Below are 17928 nucleotides of genomic sequence, written 5' to 3' on the forward strand. Positions count from 1 at the left end.
TTGGACTATAACTTCGCTCTGGGATTATAGTAAGGATCAGACAATACCTCTTGGAATATCTTGTCTCAGAATTTGGTAGATGAGTAGATCTTCCACAGAAAGATGTGTAAAGAGGTTCTCTCACTAATGAGAAACAGTTAACATAACCATCACTTTGATGGAAATCTGGGGGTCAATGGCAAGACCAAACTCTAGGGCTTTGTAACAACAAACCACTGTCTGGCCTGACCTACAGGAAACAGGAGAAAACTTGTTTTGTTCTGAAACATGTCAAATGTAACACAAGCTGCTCCTACAGTAATTCCTCTAATAATTTAAAGCAAATTTCTCTCTCTCTTTTTTTTTGAAAAGTTAATGGAAAGTTGCATTTAGGTTGCTCCCCTGAGCGCAGCCCCCGAAACACCTGATGGTAAGAAATATTTCACAATTGAATAAACTATGAATATACATATATATAAAAATAAACAATTTAAATTAGTACTTTTAGCCTCCTTTTTTTAGAAACTATTTTCTAAAATATTTCACAGTTTATATGTGGCAGGGAGTGCTTAACATATGGACTGTCAGGATTCCACTTTGTATATCGGTCAGCATTTTTTTAAATGAACTTTTGCCACACATCATGCAGTAAGTAAGTTTAATTATTTCTCTGGTTTTGAAAATTTAAATATGTGTAGCTAATGTACAATTTACCCATTTTAAAAAAATGTTGATTTCAACAACCCTACAAAAACATTTGAAGTTTGCCTAAATTTGTTACTATTACCTCCCAGCCCAATCCAGCAACAAAATCTTCATATGGTTGACTTCCTCTTGCATTGGACAATATTGAGCATTTGTCCTCTTGTCCTTCTGCAATGTAAAACACTGCAATCTTGTGAGTTTCACGGCTGTAATTAGAGGTAACAAGAAATCGAAGTTCATTTTAAAATGTGGAGCTTACTTACTGTAACTGGAGGTTCTTTGAGATGTGTGGTCCCTAACCATAAACCACGCATGGAGCACACATGCGCGCCAAATGCCCAAGTCTAGAAGTTCCTCAGAGCAATGCCTGTTGGCCCGCACATGCACAGTAGCTCTCATACTCCCAAAAGAAGGTATGAGGCAGTGAATGTTGACGCTTCTCCAGTTCCTCCTCTTACTTCAATCCAGCAGGATTCAAAGCAAGAAAGGCCTTGCTCTCAGTTCCAGTAAGTTTATATGTAGTCTGGCCTCTTGTGTGGTCTAGGTAGCCTGAGCAGTTTGTTCTCCTGGTGAGCACCCCACCCCAGAAGAAAGGCATCTGTCACAATGGTAGCCCTGGGGGTGGGAGGAAGCAGCGGCTGAACTCCTCTTCCCCTCACCCCTACAGCTGCAGCCTGCTGCTTCTCCTTCCCTGCCACTGTAATCATCGAGTACTTCAGTTTTCAAATAAAGACGTTGAGTTTTGAAGCTCCACGATGGGTCTCCAACCTGTCTTTTTTGGGAAGTAGGAAATACAAGGAGTAAAATCCTCACCCATAGTAATGAGGCAGGATGTGCGCTATTGCCTCTCAGTGTAAGACGGATTCAGCTTCCTGTTGAAGAATTACCTCATGAGAGAGGTCCCCGAAGGGGTTTGTGAGATGGGAAAGAGAAACTCTATGGAGTACCCTTTGTGGATACTCTCCAGAATCCAATTGTTTGTAGTGATCTTATTCCATTTGTTGGCAAAGAATGCAAGATGGCCCCCAACAGTAACAGAGGATGAGGTGGTTGGCCTCCACATACTGATAGTATACGCATGTCTTGACCAGTATGTGAAAAGACATTTTTGGCTCGTGGTTGAGAATGAGTAGAAGTTATGGCAGTAGTAGGGGCTGAGAAGCAAGGTCTGTGAATCTTCTGACATATGTGTGGAGATTCAGTTCTGCTTTGATAATAAGGTGCATGAGGAGAGGTGGCCTCGGTCTATAGAGTAGCCTCTGGTGTTTCCTCTTGAGGGTCAAGTATAAATCCGCCGGGAACACAGAGTCAATTTCAAGACTTTTAATGAGTGCAGGGACTTGTCCATTTTCTCATTAAAGATATTCGACTCATCAAAATGGGAGGTCCTGGATGGTGCTTTGGACCTCCCTAGAAAACCCTAACAATTGCAGCTAGGAGTCTCTCCTCATGACTAGGCCAGTGACCAAACTTCTGGAAGCCATGTCTGCTGCATCCACTGCAGCCTGCAAGGCTATCTATGCCACTAGCTTCCCCTCAGTTACAAGAGACTGAAACTGGGCCCTGACCTCTGTGGAAAGCTTGTCTGTGAAGTCCACAAACCTGGATCAGGTATTAAATAGTATTTTGCTAACAAAGCTAGATAGTTAATTAAACCATGATTTGAGGACTTCAATAGCTCAGACATAGGTGAGAGGTTTATTGCAGAAGTGGGTGGGTGAGATTCTGTGGCCTGCATTGTGCAGGAGGTCAGACTAGATGATCATAATGGTCCTTTCTGACCTTAATGTCTATGAGTCTAGGAGTTAGCTAAGGAAATTGCAGGCCTGACAAGCAGAAGACCTTTCTCCCCAAGAGGTCCCATCTCTTAGAGCCTTTATTTGCTGGGGTGGCTCCTTTGATAGCATGACCTAGCCCTTACAGCAGCTGCCTATACCAGCAGCAAGTTGTGGGCAGGATGGGGGAATAAGAATTCAGCCCCTTTCGCAGGAATAAAATACCTTCTCTCAGCCCTTTTTGGTGTTGGGGCACATACTGCACTACCTGGCTCTAATATGGCCTCATTGATGGGTAAAGTCATCTTACTTGGCCCTTGACACTGTCGAAGAGCTGGTGTTGAGGGTCCTGGACCTCCTCTAAAGGGATTTGTAGATAACTGGCCACTCTTTGTAACAGCTCCTGGTAATGGCAATTGTCATTTGGCAGAGAAGGAGTGACTGCTTCATATGGGGATGACGAAGATGCACCCTTTGGAACTGCTGGTACCTGCTGATTTGGTTCCACCTCTTCCTCCTCTTACACTGACAGAACTGGCTGGCGAGAGGGAGAGAAGCAGTACAACTCCTGAGAGGGGCTAAGACACCTTCCATAAAGATTCAATGGACCCCAATAAGGCTAGAAAGAGGGATCAATTGGTTGCAGGGGACCCCAAGGAAATCAGTATCAGCAGTCCCTGGGGAAACTGTACGAGGGAGAATGGTGAGCGTAACCTCTTGACTGTCTATCAGGGCTTGGGTGCCTCTATGGAGATAATGGTGTGGCCATCTCCTCTGATTCATCCAAGTTCAAGAATGGCTGCATTGGTAGTGGTAGTGCCATCAGTACCAGGGCATTCCTGATGGTTGGAGGTGAGACAGCTCCTGGGACAGCAATGTAAGATCCTCCTCCCGAGTAAGGATATCCTTTAGGACAGTGGTTCTCAACTAGGGGGCCGTGAGCAAATTTCAGGGGGGTCCGTGAAGCAGGGCCAGAATTAGACTCGCTGGAGCCCGGGGCAGAAGGCCAAAGCCCCAGCGCCTGAACCCTGCCATCCAGGGCTGAAGCTGAAGCCTGAGCAATGTAGCTTTGTTGGGGCCCCTGTGGCATGGGGCCCCAGGCAACTGCCTTGCTTGCTGTCCCCTAATGCCGGGCCGGCCCTGGCTTTTGTATGCAGAAAAGCAGTTGTGGCACTGGTAGGTCGTGGAGTTTTTATTGCATGTTGGTGGCGGGGGGCGCTCAGAAAGAAAAAGGTTGAAAACCCCTGCTTCAGGAGGACTGGGCCAGAAAGAAGTGGAGACTGAGGATAAGGAGGAATATATACCCCCATATTATACAAGTCTGATGTCTAATCAACAACAACTGGATAGTCTTTAGATGGACGAGGTGGTACAGACGATGGATTTGGAGCAGCACTCAGAACTGGCAAGTGTCCATTCTTATGCTTCAGTACCAGGGTGACCGAAAGAATTGGTGGACCTTTCTTTTTATGTTTCTTGCCCTCAGATCTGGGGGTCTTCATTGGAGCCGGCTCCTTAGGTTCCGCTTGCGACATTTCACACAATCCAAACTGGCTTGGTGAGGAAATGTGTTTCTTACACACAGTCCTCAACAGTGATCTGTCCTTGCACTCATGAGAGTGCCCTCTATGCTCATGAGGAGCCCGAGAAGAAGAATTCTTGGGTTTAGATGTTGACGGCACCACTCCAAGGCACATGCTAGGTAGGTGAGGCTGGTCTCCCTGGTCTGGATCGGAGACGGGGCCCATAGCCTTCTCCATCAGGTACTTCTGTAGGAGAAGCTCCCAGGCTTCTTGAGTTCTTGGGAAGAAGCAGCAAATATTGTACTTTGCAGAGATATACACCTCACCCAAACAGCACAAGCATTGTTGATGTTCATGACAGATGAAGAAGGATCAAGGGCAAGAGATACGATTTTGGAATCGCAGGACTTTGGGGCATAGTCCCAGAGCTGGCGGAGGGGATCCCCAATTGGAGAAAAAGAAATACTCGATACTATATTATAACTTTTTAACTACTAACCTAAGAATATAACTATATACAAATAGATTATACAATGAAGTGAAGGGGGACATGAATCCGACTCAGGCAATGCGGTGGTAAGAAGGAACTGGAGATAAGTCAACCCTCACTGTCTTTTATAACACTGGTCAAGAGTACAAGGAGAGCTCCTGCACATGTATGGACCAATGGACACTGCTTTGAAGAATTTCCAGACTTGGGCGCATGGCATGCATGTGTGCCCCACATGTGGAATATACATAGGGACCATCACTTGAAGAACAACTTGTTAGTTCAATAACTTTTTCTTCAAATTAAGAGCAGTGTACTCTGAAATGTGACTATATAAAAATCATACCATTTTATTCAATAGATCTGATCCTTGTAGGAATACAGTCATGTTATCCTACTTAAGTGGCAAAATCTAATTTTTATCATGTTTTACTTCTGATTACACTGAAGAGTCAACACCATTAGGGGAGAGTGAACTGGATTCTATTCTTTTTGTGCATCGGCAAAAAATTGATTACCTAATTACAATTACAGGATTAATCACTTACATCTGTGCAACCTCACTGAAGACAATGGAGTTGCCCAGGTATTAATGAGGGCATAATTTGGCCTGTAGAATCTTAATTACTGATGTAGAAGAAGGAAAAAACATTTATGGACTTTCAGAACCCAAGTTGAGTTTGACGAACCCAGGTGTGTAAAAAATGGTTTTTTGGAGGGTAAACTGAGCATATTTGTTATGAAAATTATTGGGACACAATGCCCCACAATGCTATCTTTACAGTCATTTTTCAAAAAAAAAAAAATCACACTTTAAGGAATGGCAAATAGTACACAACATTCAGAACTCTATTCTGCCATTGCCTAGTTCTAAAGAGATGGGTTTGAGCTTGCTCTTTAGAGGACTGCTATTGTCATATGAATCATTTTGAAGAAAATTCTACTTTGGGAAAATATTGGCTAATATACATTCAGAGTAGCTCCTTTCAACTATGTCATTATGGTCACTGACATGAAAAATAGAAATATATGACTCCTTAAACAAAAATCCTGCTACTTATATTCAGTCTCATACATAGTAAAAAGAAAAGGAGTACTTGTGGCACCTTAGAGACTAACAAATTTATTTGAGCATAAGCTTTCGTGAGATACAGCTCACTTCATCGGATGCATCCAATGAAGTGAGCTGTAGCTCACGAAAGCTTATGCTCAAATAAATTTGTTAGTCTCTAAGGTGCCACAAGTACTCCTTTTCTTTTTGCGAATACAGACTAACACGGCTGCTACTCTGAAACCTCTCATACATAGTGACACCAAAAGTAATTTGCTCACTCCAGCTAAAAAACAACAACAACCAAGAAACCTTTTCATTTCAAACTTGTGAAGAGGGTGCCACCCAAATGGACTGAAAGCATGAGGAAAACAGTAATAGGATGATTTACTGGTTCTCTCATCAAAAACTCAATATATTGAATTGAATATACAACAATAAGTATTTACATTGCTAACACAGGCAACTTCTTCTGGGAATGATTAGTTTTGGGAATGCTGTTGTGGTGCCCTCCCTTGAAAATGTGGCCTTTAACATTAGAACTGTTGAGTAAGTTTCACTTACCATTGACGGGAGTCCAGATTTTTCAACTCTCTCAATAATTTAGAATTTTTCTTAAGTAGATGAAAGCTTTTTCTATAGATACATAAAACAAAGATTTAAGGGAAAATGCATCACAGAATATATGTCGTGAATTTCATAATTCACACAGCTAAATAAAAGGATGACTTAAAATATACATATAAAAATTACACGCATTATGACTAAACTGCATCAGTTCTGTCTCATAGACCCCCAACCAGCAAACACTGAAAAATGCTCTTTCCCCAACTACTAACCAACCTCACAGTTCTCTCTCTTTTTTTCAATATTTGGGGAAACAAAGGTATTTTTCAGCCTACCCTGAAGCTAATCAAAGTGGGCCATTTCAGACCCAGGGACCCTTCTCTTCGAGAATGCTATGCCACTGGCTCCATCTGATTAGTACCAAGCGGACTCCAGCATGAGCATCTTTGTAAATCACAATTGTGGCAATATAGCACAGGGAAACTGAAGAATTCTTCAGGTTTGTGAGATAGCAGCAGCATTACAAACATATATTCATAGATACATGCTTACCTTCTATCCCAAGAATTCATTCCTAAGTCATTTAGCAACAGCCTACAGAAATAAAATGGTGCTTGTGGTTCAGCAGAACTTGGTTCTTCTTCACTCTCTACTTTCATAGCAAGATCAGAACTGCATTTACGTACATGCTCTTTTTCTTGGGCACTCTGCCTTATTATGGATTCTATGATCTCATTCTCTTGATCATGGTTCATACCAAATGGTGGTGGTGATGGCTCATTTAATTTTAGCTGAGGATGTAAAAGGCATTCAGGACTAGTGTTACCAATCTTTTCTAGCAATTCGTTAAGAGCATCCTCTCCTTCTTCTGTTTGAGAAAAGTCTGTCTGGGCCTCAAATTGCCCTTCATGACTGCCCGAAACCACAAATGAATTATTTCCAGTCTGACGTGCTAGACAGCCTTCCAAAGGTCCGTATAATATCGTGCCATCCCAAGAATATTTCCCTGAGATATCTCTGACAATTACTCTTACATCTGAGAGGACTCCTGCTGCCTCAGTATCCACAGTCGTTTCTGCAGGAATTTGAAGGTAAGATATAAGAGTACTGTCATTAAATACAAATAATTGCAAGTTTGGACTTCTGAAGACTTCTGAAGACAGCTCAGAAGATTCCACATAAAAATTGTCATGATTCTCACTAATAAGGCTGTGAAGAACGGCAGGTCCTCCACTGAGGGGATAGTGACTTAAGTGGTTTACTAGATGTGTCATAACCATCCGTGCAGTTAGAGGTATTAATTCCAAGCTTCTTCTTTTTTTTTCTAAAAAATCAATCAATACAAAGATAATAATCAACCACAGCAGCAAAGCGTAATTAAAATGAGCACCCACACATTTCAATCAATATGTAGTCCATTGGAGGTTATAAGGCTGCTTATTTTTCCTTTTAAGCCATCCATTTTTCCATTAAAGAAACATTTTTAAAATAATAATAAAAAAACCCACTTCACATTCCTTTTCAAATAATCTTTAGATTTCAAAATTCTCTTTTGGGTATTTTACAGTTATTCTAATTCACAGCTCCCTCAAAATGTAATTATCTGGGTATAAGACTACAATGACATCCTGTGAAAGTGGTAACATTTATTATTGGACCATCTTCTGATGGAGAGAGAGAGAGAGAGAGAGAGAGAAGCTTTCGAGCTACAAAGAGCGCTTCTTCACGTCTTGGAAAGTTACTCAGTGTCACAGCTGAATAGAAGGTGAAACAGATTGCTTAACATAAGCAGTTAACACATATTCTAAGGGCCCATTCAAGGTGAAGTGGCTTTTAATAACCACCGCAATCATTGGACAAAAAGAGGGGTTAGTGGGATATGGATAGTTATAACATAATAATTGTTGTAATCTAATGAGGCAGAGCTGATCTATCACTTCCTGATCAATCATAAAGCATTTGTCCATTTGCCATGACAGCACTAGTTTTCCTTGCAAGGTGAGTTGCAATCATGAATTCTCTCTGTATACTGCCAAACTTGATGTAAAACAATACTGATGAAGTATTGCAGTCATGCTGGTCCCAGGATACTAGAGAGAGACAAGGTGGGTGAGGCAATATCTTTTATTAGACCAACTTCTTTTGGTGAGAGACAAGCTTTTCAGCTTACACACAGCTTTTCTTCATGTCTGTGTATGCTGTATTTCACAAACCCCGATTCCCCCCCCCCCTTTTTTTTTTTTTTTTTGAAAGAGTGGAATCTTCAAGAACACTTAATTTTACTGTCCCGTCTACCATCAAAGACAGAAAACAGCTGCCTGCATTCTGTCACAATGGGCTGGAAACAGCTCTTTCTGGACCTAATCAATGATATTCCATTCATCTGCAAAAAGAGGTTACACAAGTGTTGTCAGGTGTTTCCTCCTTCCTACGGGCTGAGCACTGACAAGCCTCTTAACAAACAATACTTATCATGTATACCGTGCTTTACATCTGCAAAGACAGACACACAACACACAGATGATTGTTTTCAAATGTTCTTTGCTGCTATTCCAGTCTAAAGTCTCGTTAAATCTTGAATACCATAATGCAGCAGTTCTCAAACTGTGGGTTGGAACCCCAAAGTGGGTCACAACCCTGTTTTAATGGGGTTGCCAGGGGTGGCACTAGACTTGCTGGGGTAAAAGCTGAAGCCTGAGCCCCACCGCCCAGGGCCGAAGCCCAAGGGGCTCCCAGCCTGGGGCTGAAGCCACTGGGCTTTGATTCCCCCCCGCCTGAGGTGGTGGGGCTCAGGCTTTGGTGTGGTTCGGGCAGGGCTCTGGCTTCAGTCCCCACTCCTGGGGTTGTGTTGTGATTTTTGTTGTCAGAAGGGAGTCATGGAGCAATGAACCCAGCCATAGCGTACTAGCAACAGCTTTCTTTCATCTTATTTGACATTAGCGCATGACTTCTTAGCTGTGTTACAAACTCTTTAGAATGAATTTATGGTCCAAACAAGTTCATAATCTAGATCATCATCTTTACAGTTACAGGGTAAGCTGTGATTTAGACCCCTTTCAGTCCCTCTTCAGTGCATCCCCCAGGTGACCAGCCTGGATTCCTGCACGTCACTTTGGGTGGAACCACATCATCCTACCATTCCTGGACTAGATTCTGGGTTACAGCTCCCTTTCCAACGTGTTAACCTGACAGGCCCAACTTGGCATGCGGGTTTGGCACCTGCAAGCCCATTTCCTCTGGAAAACTGTGACAAAATAAGTTTGCAGTGACATAGAAATAGCTTCTTCAGAACAAAGCATTATTTATTCTTTCAGCCAGAGGTATCTAGCAACAAGAATCAAAGTTTAAAACAATAAAGGTATATATGCATATTTCCCATTATCTAAACCCTGATCTTTTCTTGCAGATTGTAATAAGTTCCATTCAGCCCAGTTACACCCATCTCTGGGCTGGTAGGGATAGTCTGCATTGCTGCAGAAGCATGTTCTCTCTCTCTCTCTCTCTCTCTCTTTCTGTGTGTGTCACGAACACAACTCCAGCTGCTGCGGACACCCCGCTCACACCTGCACTTCCCTTCCAGCCTACGCCAGCATCTTTAAGGTTTTAGTGTACCCTTTGATCCTAAGTTTGGCCTTGGAAGAGTAAACTTTGCCAACCTAGTGGGCACTAAGCCAGGGGTTATTTCCCATTTCCCTACAGTTTCCCAAAGGACCCTTGCTATTCCTTGTAGTTTCTTGTTGGTTTCGCCCTTACAGCATCCTTTGATTTAACTTGCATTCAAACAGGATACTATCAAACTGATATTCTGAGGTGCATAAGATATTAAGTGTATTTTTTTAACTCCCTCATTCTCTACAAAGAAAGATGACTATCTCCAAGTTCTTATTCAGATATTCAGCATTTCTTTCGCTGGGGCATAATCAATCACCTGACAGACTTCAAGATCATCCCAACACTGCAACAGGATATAAGCATCTGAATCAGGCTGTGAAATAGTGTCCAGGCCTCTGTCCATAATTCATAGTTCATGACAAAAGAACAAAAAACTTGTCTAAGGGCTTTTTAACAAAGGGCCCAACCAAAACAAGATACAACCAGGTCTGTAAAAGTTGGCATCTGAGCTAGGTCATTAAGCTTTTAATGTTCAATAGTCATCCTCTCCTAAGTGGGCTACTTCCTGCAATATGAGCCATGAATCTGGTACCCTACTGTGTGTGTGACTGAGGTAGAGAAAACTGGTTTGGAAAGTGGAGGTATCTGCCCTGGATCAAGGATCTTGGTACCGACAGTGAGCAGAGCAGTGCTGAGACAAGGACCAAAATGGTTAGATACAGAGGACTGCTTTCACGAGCTGTAACTAAGCTGAAAATGTCTTACCTAGTCTATGAGAATTAGAAATCTAGATATGTTAAGCAAACTATTTCTCTTGCTGATATCAGAGTAACAGCCATGTTAGTCTGTATTCGCAAAAAGAAAAGGAGCACTTGTGGCACCTTAGAGACTAACAAATTTATTTGAGCATAAGATTTCATGAGCTACAGCTCACTTCATCGGATGCATTCCTCTTGCTGCAATTCTATTTCTCTCTGTTTTTAATAAACCTTGTTTTTGTTATGATTATTGTTGTATGGGTAGTTTCATGCAGTCTGCCCTCAAAGAGAAGAAAACCCTTACCAAGAAGAAGTGCTGAAGGGTAAAGAGGCTCTGGAACCTACACACTCCCCTCTCCGTCTCAGGCAAGGAGTATGAGCACAGGTATTCTATCCCAGTGAGGTGTGTTGTCATTATGCTACAGTGGGTAAACACACGGTTAGAAGCTGAAGGACCAAGCAGAAGAAAGCTGAAGGAGGTGGGCATTATTCCGGGGCTTGCTGGCTATACAACACACACAAAAAAGCCCCCAGAAGATTCAATCAAAAGGGAGAAAAAAAATGTCCAGTTTACTGCATAAACTTTGTTTTTTAGAATAAATATGTTAAATATTCCTAATGTTGAAGTTTTCATTAATATAAAAATAGTGACAGTGATTTCAAGCTGTCAGATTTCCAAATTGTTGGGGAGTATGTCTAATTTTCTTGTGGATGCTGAGAATACTAAAGAAGTGGGAGAAGCAAACAACAGAAAGCTTTATTAATTTTAATTGATCTTGTAATGATTAACTTTTTGTATTTAACTTATTTTAATTATCCTGGATAGTTACCTTGCAAAATTAATAATCTGCTTTCTGCCTACACTATTATATTTTGAATAAAAATACACACTCAGTATTGCTTCTACAGTGCCTGTTGCTACTATAGCAGCTGTTACTGAAATGTGTTTCCTCTTTTCTCTGACCTGATTAAACCTATTGTATTGTTGTAGCTAGCTATAATGAGTGATGAATAATTTGATAGGTAAAAGGCATATGTAAATAACAAAAATAAAAAAAGCAGGAAGAATCCGTTTTTAATGTTAGTCTGAAAATAACATGACAGTAAAATAGAAGAGTGTACAAGGCACAAACATATCCAAGATGAGAAACATTTTGTTCTACCTAAAATGACGAATCTCTCTCACGTCTATTTTTATCTTTCTGCTCTTCACAAAATGTACCCACTCAGCAAGAAGTGTGTGCAGAGCAATTGGTTTTAACGCCTCTAACCTTTTTGTTAAACTAAAAATGCAGGTATAAGGGAAGTAAAAAGAAAACATGCTGTAGTGATGAAAATTTGTTCCAGCATGAAACACAGAAAGAACTGTATTTCAAAGTAGCATAGAAAGTCTAGCATTATTTTGCACATCCTTATACTGCATCTGTGTTTATGAATCCTGTGTAAAAAAATATTTCTGTGAAATGATTTACATAAAGTTTTTAGAACAATATTGTACTATGGAAGTTATTCTTAATCTAATGCTTGATTTAATGATATTGACCAAGGTACATAAATAGATGTTTTCCCTTAGTGAGTACATCCTTCTAGCAGTTGATTTTTTTTGTAATGGGTGAATCAAATCATGTGACATACATAGAACTGAATTCACTATAAAATATTGAGAGAGATGTGTGTGTGTGTCTCATCTACAAAATGTTATTTGGCCATTTTATGTATTACAATCATAGGAGTTTTTCTTACAACAATCCCCAAGAAATGCTGCATGTTTGAAATGGGCCACCCTGATTACACTGGCCTCATTAGCATGACAAAAGTGATTTCCACCCCTTCCTGTCAACTGTTGAAAATAGCCCACTTCCACCTTAACTGAATTGGCTCATTAGCACTGACCCCTCACTTGGTAAGGCAACTCCCATCTTTTCATATGCTGTGTATTTATACCTCTTTACTGTATTTTCAACTCCATGCATCTGCTGAAGTGGGTTTTAGCCCATGAAAGCTTATGCCCAAATAAATTTGTTAGTCTCTAAGTTGCCACAAGGACTCCTTGTTGTTTTTGCATGTTTATAATTCTTTATTAGAATTTTATACTATTGAGCTTGCCAGAGTCTATGGATGACATGCTTTGGTTTTCAATAAATCAGATAAGGTCCAAGTTCTGCTCTCAAACGTTCCTAGTGAGACTCTCCGTGAAACCAATATTTACAAAGTTAAAGTCATTCTTAGTAAAAAGTGAAGAGCCACTGCTGTTTGGAGAGTTTTCATATTATTCCATCAACATCAGATCACTGATGACTATGTACTTGTCTAGTTTCCCATAAAGCAAAAAAGGTGTTCAGACATGGTACACAATGGACTAGCCACACAGTTCTCAAAAGGATTTGATTTGGAGTTAATTTTATTCATCAGTTTTAATTCTGTATACGTAACCACAAGCAAAAGTGATTACCCAATACCATCATATCTATGACTTTCTCACTATAGAAAAGGCACATGGGAGAAGTGACATTTTCTTCTTTGTTCATAGATACTAAGGTCAGAAGGGACCATTATGATCATCTAGTCTGACCTCCTGCACAACACAGGCCACAGAATCTCACCCACCCAATCCTGCAAAAAACCTCTCACCTATGTCTGAGCTATTGAAGTCCTCAAATCGTGGCTCAAAGACTTCAAGGAGCAGAGAATCCTCCAGCAAGTAACCCCTGCCCTATGCTACAGAGGAAGGCAAAAAACCTCCAGGGCCTCTTCCAATCTGCCGTGGAGGAAAATTCCTTCCCGACCCCAAATATGGCGATCAGCTAAACCCTGAGCATATGGACAAGATTCACCAGCCAGATACCCAGGAAAGAATTTTCTGTAGTAACTCAGATCCCACCCCATCTAACATTCTAGGTATTCTAGGTGAGGTCTCACCAGTGCCTTGTATAACAGTACTAAAACCTCCTTATCCCTACTGGAAATGCCTCTCCTGATGCATCCCAAAACCGCATTAGCTTTTTTCACAGCCATATCACATTGGCAGCTCATAGTCATCCTATGATCAACCAATACTCCAAGGTCCTTCTCCTCTTCCGTTACTTCTAATTGATGCGTCCCCAACTTATAACTAAAATTCTTGTTATTAATCCCTAAATGCATAACCTTACACTTCTCACTATTAAATTTCATCCTATTACTATTACTCCAGTTTACAAGGTCATCCAGATCCTCCTGTATAATATCCCGATCCTTCTCTGAATTGGCAATACCTCCCAGCTTTGTATCATCTGCAAACTTTATTAGCACACTCCCACTTTTTGTGCCAAGGTCAGTAATAAAAAGATTAAATAAGAATGGTCCCAAAACCGATCCCTGAGGAACTCCACTGGTAACCTCCCTCCAACCTGACAGTTCGCCTTTCAGTAGGACCCGTTGCAGTCTCCCCTTTAACCAATTCCTTATCCACCTTTTGATGTTCATATTGATCCCCATCTTCTCCAATTTAACTAATAATTCCCCATGTGGCACGGTATCAAATGCCTTACTGAAATCTAGGTAAATTAGATCCACTGCATTTCCTTTATCGAAAAAATCTGTTACTTTTTCAAAAAAGGAGATTAGGTTGGTTTGGCACGATCTACCTTTTGTAAAACCATGTTGTATTTTGTCCCATTTACCATTGACTTCAATGGCCTTAACTAATTTCTCCTTCAAAATTTTTTCCAGGACCTTGCATACTACAGATGTCAAACTAACTGGCCTGTAGTTACCCAGATCACTTTTTTTTCCTTTCTTAAAAATAGGAACTATATTAGCAATTCTCCAATCATTCGGTACTATTCCTGAGTTTACAGATTCATTAAAAATTCTTGCTAATGGGCTTGCAATTTCAGATGCCAATTCCTTTAATTTTCTTGGATGAAGATTATCTGGGCCCCCCGATTTAGTCCCATTAAGCTGTTTCAGTTTCGCTTCTACCTCAGATATGGTAATATCTACCTCCATATCCTCATTCCCATTTGTCATGCTACCATTATCCCTAAGATCCTCTTTAGCCTTATTAAAGACTGAGGCAAAGGATTTGTTTAGATATTGGGCCATGCCTAGATTATCTTTAACCTCCACTCCATCCTCAGTGTTAAGCGGCCCCACTTCTTCCTTCTTAGTTTTCTTCTTATTTGTATGGCTATAGAACCTTTTACTATTGGTTTTAATTCCCTTTGCAAGGTCCAACTCTACTCGACTTTTAGCCTGTCTCACTTTATCCTTACATGTTCTGACCTCAATTAGGTAGCTTTCCTCCAGGGAAATGAAGGAATTTTCCTCCAGGGCAGATTGGAGAGGCCCTGGAGGTTTTTTGCCTTCCTCTGTAGCATGGGGCATGGTTGACTGGAGGGAGGCTTCTCTACTCCTTGAAGTCTTTGAACCATGATTTAAGGACTTCAATAGCTCAGACATGGGTGAGGTTTTTCATAGGCGTGGGTGGGTGAGATTCTGTGGCCTGCGCTGTGCAGGAGGTCGGACTAGATGATCAGAATGGTCCCTTCTGACCTTAGTATCTATGAATCTATCTATAACATCCCATCACAGGCCATTGGGCCTATTTACCATGAATATTTAAAGATCAATTAATTATCAAAATCATACTATCCCATCATACCATCTCCTCCAATGATCTTGTGAGGTTACAAGATCCTAAGATTTCCATACCACATATCTGCAGTCTATTAATGACTTTGGGAAGTTTTCATGATGCTCTGACAAGCAGCAGAAATAGAGCTGTCTTGAATCTAGCCCCAAACTGTTGTACATCAGAACCCTGCTTTTATTATTACAAACTCATATATCTGAGGATTTGAACTCAATCTAACCTCAGAATTTTTATGCAAATTAAATTTGAATCAATAGATAAGGTCATCTTCTCTGTCATACATCACTAAACAACTAAAATTAACATAGAAAGGATACGCACAATTAACATTTTTTATATACTTTACCTCAATACTATTATCCCTCTAGACTCCAAATGAGAATTTCAATTAGACTTCTTAACTGGGACAAAAATTTATTCTCTTGCCATTCTAGCTCAGATGTGTTAGGAGTTCCCAGCCCTCTCTCTTTTCAAAACAGTATATTAACTTCCCTATGTGGTTAACTAGTTGATGGTTTTCCCTTCCAGAATAGGGCTCTTGAAGTAAACATTTAACGTTTGGAGTGGTATTGAAGATGTCTTTATGTTTTCTTTTGATGTATTTGCAGCCATAACTTATGCAAATCTGTTATCTTTTCTACAAAGAAATTCTGGTTTTGACACATTTTAGTAAGCATCAAGAAGTGTGTGAAATTTTCTGGTTCCTCACTGGTCTTCTCCTAATGTACTGAACACACTAACATAAGTGAACTCCAGACTATGAATGCATTGAACCACATGGCTTTCCCTGTAAAATACCTGTAGAATTATTCAGCATTACCTGTGCAAGCATATTTTTCAACAAAGAAATGCCACTTAGCAGGTTATTAAATCCTCATATTGGTAATGTTGAAATCCTAGCAATCTTCAAGCTATTTTCTGTGGAGTTACTTACCCTCAACAACAGTGAGTAGATTTCCCAAATCTGGAGTGGAATGGGAGTGTGCTGGCTCAGAATTCTTGACATTTCCCAATGGCAAAAATGGATCATAGTCATTAGATGAGAGATCTGCAAGGCTCAATATGTAATGGCTTTGCTGCGTATATGTGCTTGAGCCATAAACACAACAGTGCAACACCTGCAAGAAGAAAAGAAATGAAAATTGTACTAGCAATAAATTGTACAAAAAAAATATCAAGTCAAGTGACATACAGTGATGAGATAAATGTACTATGCTATTGAATTCTGACACATTGTAGCATATTCTACAATATAGAGACTGTGTCTTAGGCCTTGTCTACACTACCACTTACAGCAGTGAAACGTTCTTCGCTCAGGGGTGTGACAGTGTAGATGGTAGCTATTCCCTATGTGGAGGTGGTTTTATTATAGCACTAGGAGAGCTCTCTCCCAGCGCTGGAGCTGCAACCATACAGCCATGAGCTTTAATGTCGGCTGTCTAGACATATCCTAAATCTTGCTGCTTCTTCCTACACTACTTTGCTAAAATAAAACCCTTGTCCAGGCCCTCATTTTGTACCGTGACTAGTGCAACAACCTCCGTTTACAAAATTCTCCCTTCTGGCCTTGACAAATTAAATCTCTCCCTGCTTGCATAAATTCAAATCAATGGTGCAAAGATTATTATCACAGCTCATTGCTTTGACTAAGTCACCCTTCTCTTTGCATTTCTCCACTGGCTTTTGCTTCTCCATTACTATTCTATTTGTCATCCCTTTTAAGGTCCTTCATTGCTTATCCTTATCCTACCTCTCAAACTATCAAGATGTTAACTCCTGCCTCCACTATGACACCCGCCTTTATCATCCACTTGCTAAATTTTCAAACAAGCATCTTTGTGTTTCTGTCCCATGCTGCCCTTCATAAACATTTACAAGATTACCTCCCCATAAAACTTTCCTTTGCTGTGATATCTACTAAAAACTTGACAACACATACACACATCTGGTGTGCTGAGAATGCTGCCCATTATGCTGACCAGTATTGTCTCTTTGTCTCCTGGTGCTCTCCCAATCTGTCTCTTGAATCTACCTGTTCTCTCTTATCTTATACTTAGATTGTAAGTTCTGTGGAGCATGGACCATCATTTTTGGGTGTTCATACAGCACATAGCACAATGGGACCCTGGTCCAAGACTGGGGCTCCTCTGTGCTAGTACAATGCAAATTATTATTAATAACAACACTATATTTTATTGATATAATAATAATGCCCATTGTTAAATTCTCACTGATTCTTTAAGAATGAAAGAAAATGTTTTTTTCTTATCAAATGATCTTTTTATCAGTAAACTACTATATTAGCCATGAAAACAAAACTATTTATCATCACAGATCTTGATTTTAAATAAAAGCAATATCAACATGCTATTTTTATATTTGGAAAATGTGTTTATGTATATTTTAAAGCAAGACTGACTTCATGCTTGTTAAGTACAATTTCACAATTAGGACAAGATCTATTGTGGTATATTGTTATAAATTGGAATGTCATTATAGAATATCATCCCTCAGCCATATGCAGACATATTCAAAAGTGTATTACATCAGTTATAAACTAAATTTTATTTACTTGAAAGATGTACTGATATTTCATAAAACATGTTTAACTTATGGAAAATGTTGCTAATTACACAAAGTAAAACTATTTCCCCATGTTTATCTCCCCCCCCCCGTTCCCCCCACTGTTCCTCAGACGTTCTTGTTAACTGCTGGAAATGGCCCACCTTGATTATCACCACAAAAGGTTTTCCCCCGCCCCGCTCGCCTGCTGGTAATAGCTCACCTTAAGTGAACACTCTGGTTACAGTGTGTATGGTAACACCCATTGTT

At 40.3% G+C, this 17928-nt stretch overlaps 1 protein-coding gene across 5 annotated transcripts in view; it reads right to left on the reverse strand.

Annotated features, from left to right (window-relative positions):
- The window catches only part of RALGAPA2 (Ral GTPase activating protein catalytic subunit alpha 2), a 298342-nt gene that overhangs the window by 119917 nt on the left and 160497 nt on the right, over positions 1-17928 (reverse strand). For all 5 annotated transcript variants that reach the window (XM_038398015.2, XM_038398014.2, XM_043512164.1 and 2 more), the window contains 4 exons: positions 16031-16214; positions 6643-7414; positions 6088-6159; positions 767-890 (listed from right to left, as the gene is read on the reverse strand). In XM_038398015.2, coding sequence (XP_038253943.1) covers positions 767-890; positions 6088-6159; positions 6643-7414; positions 16031-16214 — 1152 coding nt within the window. The remainder of the gene's footprint in view (positions 1-766; positions 891-6087; positions 6160-6642; positions 7415-16030; positions 16215-17928) is intronic.

Source organism: Dermochelys coriacea, chromosome 3, assembly GCF_009764565.3.
Source record: "Dermochelys coriacea isolate rDerCor1 chromosome 3, rDerCor1.pri.v4, whole genome shotgun sequence".
Taxonomy (NCBI): Eukaryota; Metazoa; Chordata; order Testudines; family Dermochelyidae; genus Dermochelys; species Dermochelys coriacea.